We start from the raw sequence: 10,089 nt of genomic DNA, 5'->3' as shown, positions 1-10,089 counted from the left end.
CTATAGATGTACTGGACCAGATTATACTACCATAACAACATCTGTCCCCTGACCACCTGTCCCCTGACCACCTGTCCCCTGACCACCTGTCCCCTGACCATGTGTCCCCTGACCATCTGTCCCCTGACCATCTGTCCCCTGACCATCTGTCCCCTGACTATCTGTCCCCTCACCTCTAGTCCCCTGACCATCTGTCCCCTGACTATATCTATAGATGTACTGGACCAGATTATACTACCATAACAACATCTGTCCCCTGACCACCTGTCCCCTGACCATCTGTCCCCTGACCATCTGTCCCCTGACCACCTGTCCCCTGACCATCTGTCCCCTGACCATCTGTCCCCTCACCATCTGTCCCCTGACCATCTGTCCCCTGACCATCTGTCCCCTCACCTCTAGTCCCCTGACCATCTGTCCCCTGACTATATCTATAGATGTACTGGACCAGATTATACTACCATAACACCATCTGTCCCCTGACCACCTGTCCCCTCACCATCTGTCCCCTCACCATCTGTCCCCTCACCATGTGTCCCCTGACCGTCGGTCCCCTCACCATCTGTCCCCTGACCATCTGTCCCCTGACCACCTGTCCCCTCACCATCTGTCCCCTCACCATCTGTCCCCTGACCACCTGTCCCCTCACCATGTGTCCCCTGACCATGTGTCCCCTGACCATCTGTCCCCTCACCATCTGTCCCCTCACCATCTGTCCCATCACCATCTGTCCCCTGACCACCTGTCCCCTCACCATGTGTCCCCTGACCATCTGTCCCCTGACCATCTGTCCCCTGACCATCTGTCCCCTCACCGTCTGTCCCCTGACCACCTGTCCCCTCACCATCTGTCCCCTGACCATCTGTCCCCTGACCATCTGTCCCCTGACCGTCTGTCCCCTGACCATCTGTCCCCTGACCATGTGTCCCCTGACCACCTGTCCCCTCACCGTCTGTCCCCTGACCACCTATCCCCTCGCCATCTGTCCCCTGACCATCTGTCCGCTGACTATATCTATAGATGTACTGGACCAGATTATACTACCATAACACCATGTGTCCCCTGACCATCTGTCCCCTGACCATCTGTCCCCTGACCATCTGTCCCCTGACCATCTGTCCCCTGACCATCTGTCCCCTGACCATCTGTCCCCTCACCATGTGTCCCCTGACCATCTGTCCCCTCACCATGTGTCCCCTGACCATCTGTCCCCTCACCATCTGTCCCCTGACCATCTGTCCCCTCACCATCTGTCCCCTGACCATCTGTCCCCTGACCGTCTGTCCCCTCACCGTCTGTCCCCTGACCATCTGTCCCCTGACCATCTGTCCCCTGACTATATCTATAGAGGTACTGGACCAGATTATACTACCATAACACCATCTGTCCCCTGACCATCTGTCCCCTCACCGTCTGTCCCCTGACCACCTGTCCCCTGACCATCTGTCCCCTCACCGTCTGTCCCCTGACCATCTGTCCCCTGATCATCTGTCCCCTGACCGTCTGTCCCCTCACCGTCTGTCCCCTGACCATCTGTCCCCTGACCATCTGTCCCCTCACCATGTGTCCCCTGACCATCTGTCCCCTGACCATCTGTCCCCTCACCGTCTGTCCCCTGACCATCTGTCCCCTGACCATCTGTCCCCTCACCGTCTGTCCCCTGACCACCTGTCCCCTGACCACCTGTCCCCTGACCATCTGTCCCCTCACCGTCTGTCCCCTGACCACCTGTCCCCTGACCACCTGTCCCCTGACCATCTGTCCCCTGACCATCTGTCCCCTGACCATCTGTCCCCTCACCGTCTGTCCCCTGACCATCTGTCCCCTGACCATCTGTCCCCTCACCATGTGTCCCCTGACCATCTGTCCCCTGACCATCTGTCCCCTCACCGTCTGTCCCCTGACCATCTGTCCCCTGACTATATCTATAGATGTACTGGACCAGATTATACTACCATAACACCATCTGTCCCCTGACCATCTGTCCCCTCACCGTCTGTCCCCTGACCATCTGTCCCCTCACCGTCTGTCCCCTGACCATCTGTCCCCTGACTATATCTATAGATGTACTGGACCAGATTATACTACCATAACACCACCTGTCCCCTGACCATCTGTCCCCTGACCATCTGTCCCCTGACCATCTGTCCCCTGACCATCTGTCCCCTCACCATCTGTCCCCTGACCACCTGTCCCCTCACCATCTGTCCCCTCACCATCTGTCCCCTGACCATCTGTCCCCTCACCATGTGTCCCCTGACCATCTGTCCCCTGACCACCTGTCCCCTCACCATGTGTCCCCTGACCACCTGTCCCCTGACCACCTGTCCCCTCACCATGTGTCCCCTGACCACCTGTCCCCTCACCATCTGTCCCCTGACCACCTGTCCCCTCACCATCTGTCCCCTCACCATCTGTCCCCTGACCATCTGTCCCCTGACCATCTGTCCCCTGACCATCTGTCCCCTCACCATCTGTCCCCTGACCATCTGTCCCCTGACCATCTGTCCCCTGACCATCTGTCCCCTCACCATGTGTCCCCTGAACATCTGTCCCCTCACCGTCTGTCCCCTCACCGTCTGTCCCCTGAACATCTGTCCCCTGACCATCTGTCCCCTCACCATCTGTCCCCTGAACATCTGTCCCCTCACCATGTGTCCCCTGACCATCTGTCCCCTGACCACCTGTCCCCTGACCATCTGTCCCCTGACCATCTGTCCCCTGACCATCTGTCCCCTCACCATCTGTCCCCTGACCATCTGTCCCCTGACCATCTGTCCCCTGACCATCTGTCCCCTCACCATCTGTCCCCTGACCATCTGTCCCCTGACTATATCTATAGAGGTACTGGACCAGATTATACTACCATAACAACATCTGTCCCTGACCATCTGTCCCTGACCACCTGTCCCCTGACCATCTGTCCCTGACCGTCTGTCCCCTCACCGTCTGTCCCCTGACCATCTGTCCCCTGACCACCTGTCCCCTCACCATCTGTCCCTGACCATGTGTCCCTCACCATGTGTCCCCTGACCATCTGTCCCCTGACCATCTGTCCCCTGACCATCTGTCCCCTGACCATCTGTCCCCTCACCATCTGTCCCTGACCATCTGTCCCTCACCATGTGTCCCCTCACCATCTGTCCCCTCACCATCAGTCCCCTGACCACCTGTCCCCTCACCATCTGTCCCCTGACCACCTGTCCCCTCTTCATCTGTCCCCTCACCATGTGTCCCTGACCATCTGTCCCCTGACCACCTGTCCCCTGACCATCTGTCCCCTGACCGTCTGTCCCCTCACCGTCTGTCCCCTGACCATCTGTCCCCTGACCACCTGTCCCCTCACCATCTGTCCCCTGACCATGTGTCCCCTCACCATGTGTCCCCTGACCATCTGTCCCCTGACCATCTGTCCCCTGACCATCTGTCCCCTGACCATCTGTCCCCTCACCATCTGTCCCCTGACCATCTGTCCCCTCACCATGTGTCCCCTCACCATCTGTCCCCTCACCATCAGTCCCCTGACCACCTGTCCCCTCACCATCTGTCCCCTGACCACCTGTCCCCTCTTCATCTGTCCCCTCACCATGTGTCCCCTGACCATCTGTCCCCTCACCATCTGTCCCCTCACCATCTGTCCCCTGACCATGTGTCCCCTGACCATGTGTCCCCTGACCATCTGTCCCCTCACCATGTGTCCCCTGACCATCTGTCCCCTCACCGTCTGTCCCCTGACCATCTGTCCCCTGACCACCTGTCCCCTCACCATCTGTCCCCTGACCATCTGTCCCCTGACCATGTGTCCCCTGACCATCTGTCCCCTGACCATCTGTCCCCTGACCATCTGTCCCCTCACCGTCTGTCCCCTGACCATCTGTCCCCTGACCATCTGTCCCCTGACCATCTGTCCCCTGACCATCTGTCCCCTCACCATCTGTCCCCTGACTATATCTATAGATGTACTGGACCAGATTATACTACCATAACACCGTCTGTCCCCTGACCATCTGTCCCCTGACCATCTGTCCCCTGACCATCTGTCCCCTCACCATGTGTCCCCTGACCATCTGTCCCCTCACCATGTGTCCCCTGACCGTCTGTCCCCTCACCATCTGTCCCCTGACCACCTGTCCCCTCACCATCTGTCCCCTCACCATCTGTCCCCTGACCACCTGTCCCCTCACCATCTGTCCCCTCACCATCTGTCCCCTGACCACCTGTCCCCTCACCATGTGTCCCCTGACCATCTGTCCCCTGACCACCTGTCCCTGACCACCTGTCCCCTCACCACCTGTCCCCTGACCATCTGTCCCCTGACCACCTGTCCCCTCACCACCTGTCCCCTGACCATCTGTCCCCTGACCACCTGTCCCCTCACCACCTGTCCCCTGACCATCTGTCCCCTGACCACCTGTCCCCTCACCATCTGTCCCCTGACCATCTGTCCCCTCACCATCTGTCCCCTGACTATCTGTCCCCTGACCATCTGTCCCCTGACTATCTGTCCCCTGACCATCTGTCCCCTGACCACCTGTCCCCTCACCATCTGTCCCCTGACCACCTGTCCCCTCACCATCTGTCCCCTGACCATCTGTCCCCTCACCATCTGTCCCCTCACCATCTGTCCCCTGACTATCTGTCCCCTGACCATCTGTCCCCTCACCATCTGTCCCCTGACCAGCCATTTGTAATCACCATCACTATTCAGTACTCAAGTGTGCAAAAGATGAATAGTCAACCATATCATATTATTATTCCAATTACATATATTTGTATTTGATTAAAAGTGTATTTCTTTACATAAACAACAGCGTTCAACATGCCAGTAAACGTTCTAGAGAAATGTTGAATAAATCAATATTACAAACAAAAAGTGTGTCAGATTATACATGTATTTTATTAAATGTGATTGAAATTCTGTGAAAAACAGTTGTACTGTACTAGTGTAAAAAAAATATAGATATTCCCAAAGTTTAGCATGTCTTTGTAGGAGGACTCTTATTTTGAAAAAAGAATTCCGCCATGTACTGCCAGCATAATATCTTGCTGCCAGGAGAACTTAATGAAACATTATAAAAATTAAAACAGGAACTGGTTTGGAAATCCAGCCAATGATAGTATGACCTCCGTTTCATCTAGCCAATGACAGTTCAACACACGTTTTCTCTCTCTGAACGCATTTCAAAATAAAAGTAATGTGTACAGTGGACAGTAGCAAGTGAGGATTAAACAATGCAAATAAGATGATTTATAACAATCTGAAAATACATGTGTGTTGAATATAAGGCACAAAAGTAATGCTAAATAAACAAATGTAACAGACTCATTTGAACTTCTGCATAAATAGCTTCAATATAATCCTATTTAAGGCCTAAAACTCACCTTTTTAGCTAAGGTCATGGGGCACATACACGAAAGTAATCACACCCCTTGACTTTTTCCATATTTTGTTGTGTTACAGACTGAAATAAAATGGATTGAATTGCACACAAAAAAATCTCACTGGCCTACACACAATACCCCATAATGTCAAAGTGGAATTATGTTTCCTAAATGTTTACAAATTAATAAAACATGAAAAGTTTAAATAAGTCAATAATTATTCAACCGCTTGGTTATGGGAAACCTAAATGAGTTTAGGAGTAAAAATGTGCTTAACAAGTCACATAATAAGTTGCATTGACTCACTGTGTATTCAATAATAGTGTTTAACATGATATTTGAATGGACTACCTCATCTCTGTACCCCACACATACAATTATCTGTAAGGTCCCTGTTGAGCAGTACATTTCAAACACAGATTCAACCACAAAGACCAGGAAGGTTTTCCAATGCCTCGCAAAGAATGGCACCTATTGGTAGGAAGCTAAACATAATAAGAACAGACATTGAATATCCCTTTCATCATGGTGAAGTTATTAATTACACGTTGGATAGTGTATCAATACAACCAGTTTCTACAAAGATACAGGCATCCTTCCTAACTCAGTTGCCAGAGAGGAAGGAAACCGCTCATGGATTTCACCATGAGGCCAATGATGACTTTAAACCAGTTACAGAGATGAATGGCTGTGACAGGAGAAAACTGAGGATGCATTGTAGTTACTCCACAATACTAACCTAAATGACAGAGTTTAATGGCTGTGACAGGAGAAAACTGAGGATGGATTGTAGTTACTCCACAATACTAACCTAAATGACAGAGATGAATGGCTGTGACAGGAGAAAACTGAGGATGGATTGTAGTTACTCCACAATACTAACCTAAATGACAGAGTTTAATGGCTGTGACAGGAGAAAACTGAGGATGCATTGTAGTTACTCCACAATACTAACCTAAATGACAGAGATGAATGGCTGTGACAGGAGAAAACTGAGGATGCGTTGTAGTTACTCCACAATACTAACCTAAATGACAGAGTGAAAAGAAGGAAGTCTAAAAAAAATGTCAATGTCACTAAAGTAATATTGCAAAAAATGTGGCAAAGCAATGACAATTTGTCCTGAATACAAAGTATTCTGTTTGTGGTTAAATCATGTTATGGGTATGCTTGTAATTGTTAATTAAGGACTGGGGAGTGTTTCTCAGTAACACTTGGAATGAAGCACAGGCAAAATCCCAGAGGAAAATATGGTTTGGTCTGTTTTCCACCAGACACTGGGAGATTCATTCACCTTTCAGCAGGGCAATAACTTAAAACACAAGGCCAAATCTACTCCGGAGTTGCTTAACACGAAGACAGTGGATGTTCCTGAGTGGCCGTGTTACAGTTTTGACTTGAAAATCTAAGACCTGAAAATGGTTGTCTTGCCGTGATCAACAAATAATTTGAAAGAGCTTGAAGAATTTTTTAAAGAATAATAGGCAAATGTTGCACAATCCAGGTGTGTAAATCTCTTAGAGACTTACCCAGAAAGACTCACAGCTGTAATCCCTCTTAGAGACTTACCCAGAAAGACTCACAGCTGTCATCACTCTTAGAGACTCACCCAGAAAGACTCACAGCTGTAATCACTCTTAGAGACTCACCCAGAAAGACTCACAGCTGTAATCACTCTTAGAGACTCACCCAGAAAGACTCACAGCTCTTAGAGACTTACCCAGAAAGACTCACAGCTGTAATCACTCTTAGAGACTCACCCAGAAAGACTCACAGCTGTAATCACTCTTAGAGACTTACCCAGAAAGACTCACAGCTCTTAGAGACTTACCCAGAAAGACTCACAGCTGTAATCACTCTTAGAGACTCACCCAGAAAGACTCACAGCTGTAATCACTCTTAGAGACTTACCCAGAAAGACTCACAGCTGTAATCACTCTTAGAGACTCACCCAGAAAGACTCACAGCTGTAATCACTCTTAGAGACTCACCCAGAAAGACTCACAGCTGTAATCACTCTTAGAGACTCACCCAGAAAGACTCACAGCTGTAATCACTCTTAGAGACTCACCCAGAAAGACTCACAGCTGTAATCACTCTTAGAGACTCACCCAGAAAGACTCACAGCTGTAATCACTCTTAGAGACTCACCCAGAAAGACTCACAGCTGTAATCACTCTTAGAGACTCACCCAGAAAGACTCACAGCTGTAATCACTCTTAGAGACTCACCCAGAAAGACTCACAGCCGTAAGCATTGCTAAAGTTGTTTCTACAAAATATTGACTCAGGGGTGTGAATACTTGTGTAAATGAGATATTTTTGTATTTAATTTTCAACACATTTTTTTTCAACATTTCCAAAAACATGTTTTCAGTTTATCATTATGTGGTATTGTGTGTAGATTGACGAGGAAAATCTATTTAATCCATGTTGAATTCAGGCTGTAACACAACAACATGTGGAATAAGTCAAGGGGTGTGAACACTTTCTGAAGGCACTGTACATGTTGAAATCCACCAGCATCTACCCAACGCAGAATAGACCAGCATCTATCTACCCAAGGCAGAATAGACTAGCATCTACCCAACGCAGAATAGACCAGCATCTATCTACCCAACGCAGAATAGACCAGCATCTACCCAACGCAGAATAGACCAGCATCTATCTACCCAAGGCAGAATAGACTAGCATCTACCCAACGCAGAATAGACCAGCATCTATCTACCCAACGCAGAATAGACCAGCATCTACCCAACGCAGAATAGACCAGCATCTATCTACCCAACGCAGAATAGACCAGCATCTACCCAACGCAGAATAGACCAGCATCTATCTACCCAAGGCAGAATAGACTAGCATCTACCCAACGCAGAATAGACCAGCATCTATCTACCCAACGCAGAATAGACCAGCATCTACCCAACGCAGAATACACCAGCATCTACCCAACGCAGAATAGACCAGCATCTACCCAAGGCAGAATAGACTAGCATCTACCCAACGCAGAATAGACCAGCATCTATCTACCCAAGGCAGAATAGACCAGCATCTACCCAAGGCAGAATAGACCAGCATCTACCCAAGTCAGAATAGACCAGCATCTACCCAAGTCAGAATAGACTAGCATCTACCCAACGCAGAATAGACCAGCATCTATCTACCCAAGGCAGAATAGACCAGCATCTATCTACCCAAGGCAGAATAGACCAGCATCTACCCAAGGCAGAATAGACCAGCATCTACCAAAGTCAGAATAGACTAGCATCTACCCAACGCAGAATAGACCAGCATCTATCTACCCAAGGCAGAATAGACCAGCATCTACCTACCCAAGGCAGAATAGACCAGCATCTACCTACCCAAGGCAGAATAGACCAGCATCTACCCAAGGCAGAATAGACCAGCATCTACCCAAGGCAGAATAGACCAGCATCTACCCATGGCAGAATAGACCAGCATCTACCCAAGGCAGAATAGACCAGCATCTACCCATGGCAGAATAGACCAGCATCTACCCAAGGCAGAATAGACCAGCATCTACCCAAGGCAGAATAGACCAGCATCTACCCATGGCAGAATAGACCAGCATCTACCCAAGGCAGAATAGACCAGCATCTACCCATGGCAGAATAGACCAGCATCTACCCATGGCAGAATAGACCAGCATCTACCCAAGGCAGAATAGACCAGCATCTACCTAAGAATAGACTATGGCAGGAAGAGAAAATAAAACATGGAATAGAAACTCATACAATACAGGCTAGACGCTAGCCAACTCTATAACACTGCCGTCCCACAGCTCGTCTTCCTTCCTGTCTGGCTGTCTGTCCCACAGCATGTCTGTCTGTCTGTCTGTCTGTGTCTGTCTGTCTGTCTGTCTGTCTGTCTGTCTGTCTGTCTGTCTGTCTGTGCGTCTGTCTGTGCGTCTGTCTGTGCGTCTGTCTGTCTGTCTGTCTGTCTGTCTGTCTGTCTGTCTGTCTGTCTGTCTGTCTGTCTGTCTGTCTGTCTGTCTGTCTCCACAGCTTATCTTCCTTCCTGTCTGTCTGGCTGTCCCACAGCCTGTCTGTCTGTCTGTCTGTCTGCTGCAACCTTCCTGTCTGCCTCTTTGCCTGCCTGTCTGACTGCTTGCCTGTCTGTCTGTCTGCTGCAACCTTCCTGCCTACCTCTTTGCCTGTCTGACTGCTTGCCTGCCTGTCTGTCTGACTCTTTGCCTGTCTGTCTGACTGCCTACCTCTTTGCCTGTCTGTCTGTCTGCCTACCTCTTTGCCTGTCTGTCTGTCTGCCTACCTCTTTGCCTGTCTGTCTGTCTGCCTGTTCCTGCTGCCTACCTTACCTAAACTTCAACATAGATTAAATTTGTCTTTGAAAAAAAAATGACTTTCATTCCACATATCTACAGGAGACGTATGTAGCGTCCGAGACAGAGAGAAAGCATATCTAAATACTGGTAAATATGTTGTTGTTGTGGTTGTGTTGTTGTTGTTGTCTTCTTGCTGTTGTCGTCGTGCCAACAGCGATGCTCAGTATGACTCCTCCTCCTTCAGACCTCGATACAGGCAGCAGACAAGGATCATCCCTACGAGCTGAAAGAAATAAAGAGACGATGGAAATATAATCAGTAGTTATAGTAGTACACATAGTACACTAAATATAGAAGTACACAGTAGTTATAGTAGTACACTAAATATAGAAATGCACAGTAGTT

The 10,089-nt window shown here is 49.6% G+C and overlaps 1 protein-coding gene across 3 annotated transcripts in view; it reads right to left on the bottom strand.

Annotated features, from left to right (window-relative positions):
• Positions 1-26: 26 nt before the first annotated feature.
• LOC118380570 (CD151 antigen-like) overlaps positions 27-10,089 on the bottom strand; it is a 48,716-nt gene continuing 38,653 nt past the window's right edge. For 2 of the 3 annotated variants that reach the window (XM_052481078.1, XM_052481079.1), the window contains 4 exons: positions 8,516-9,967; positions 8,330-8,407; positions 8,024-8,273; positions 4,877-7,937 (listed from right to left, as the gene is read on the bottom strand). In XM_052481078.1, coding sequence (XP_052337038.1) covers positions 9,905-9,967 — 63 coding nt within the window. In that variant the 3' untranslated portion in view covers positions 4,877-7,937; positions 8,024-8,273; positions 8,330-8,407; positions 8,516-9,904. Of the gene's footprint in view, positions 132-309; positions 370-487; positions 848-1,668; positions 1,819-2,099; positions 2,235-2,279; positions 2,505-2,684; positions 7,938-8,023; positions 8,274-8,329; positions 8,408-8,515; positions 9,968-10,089 lie in introns of those variants that run through there. The other variant, XM_052481077.1, reaches the window with a different exon arrangement.

This window comes from Oncorhynchus keta, chromosome 26, assembly GCF_023373465.1.
Source record: "Oncorhynchus keta strain PuntledgeMale-10-30-2019 chromosome 26, Oket_V2, whole genome shotgun sequence".
Lineage (NCBI taxonomy): Eukaryota > Metazoa > Chordata > Actinopteri > Salmoniformes > Salmonidae > Oncorhynchus > Oncorhynchus keta.
The sequence above is the reverse complement of the archived record's forward strand: the minus strand, read 5'-3'. Positions and strand labels throughout refer to the sequence as shown.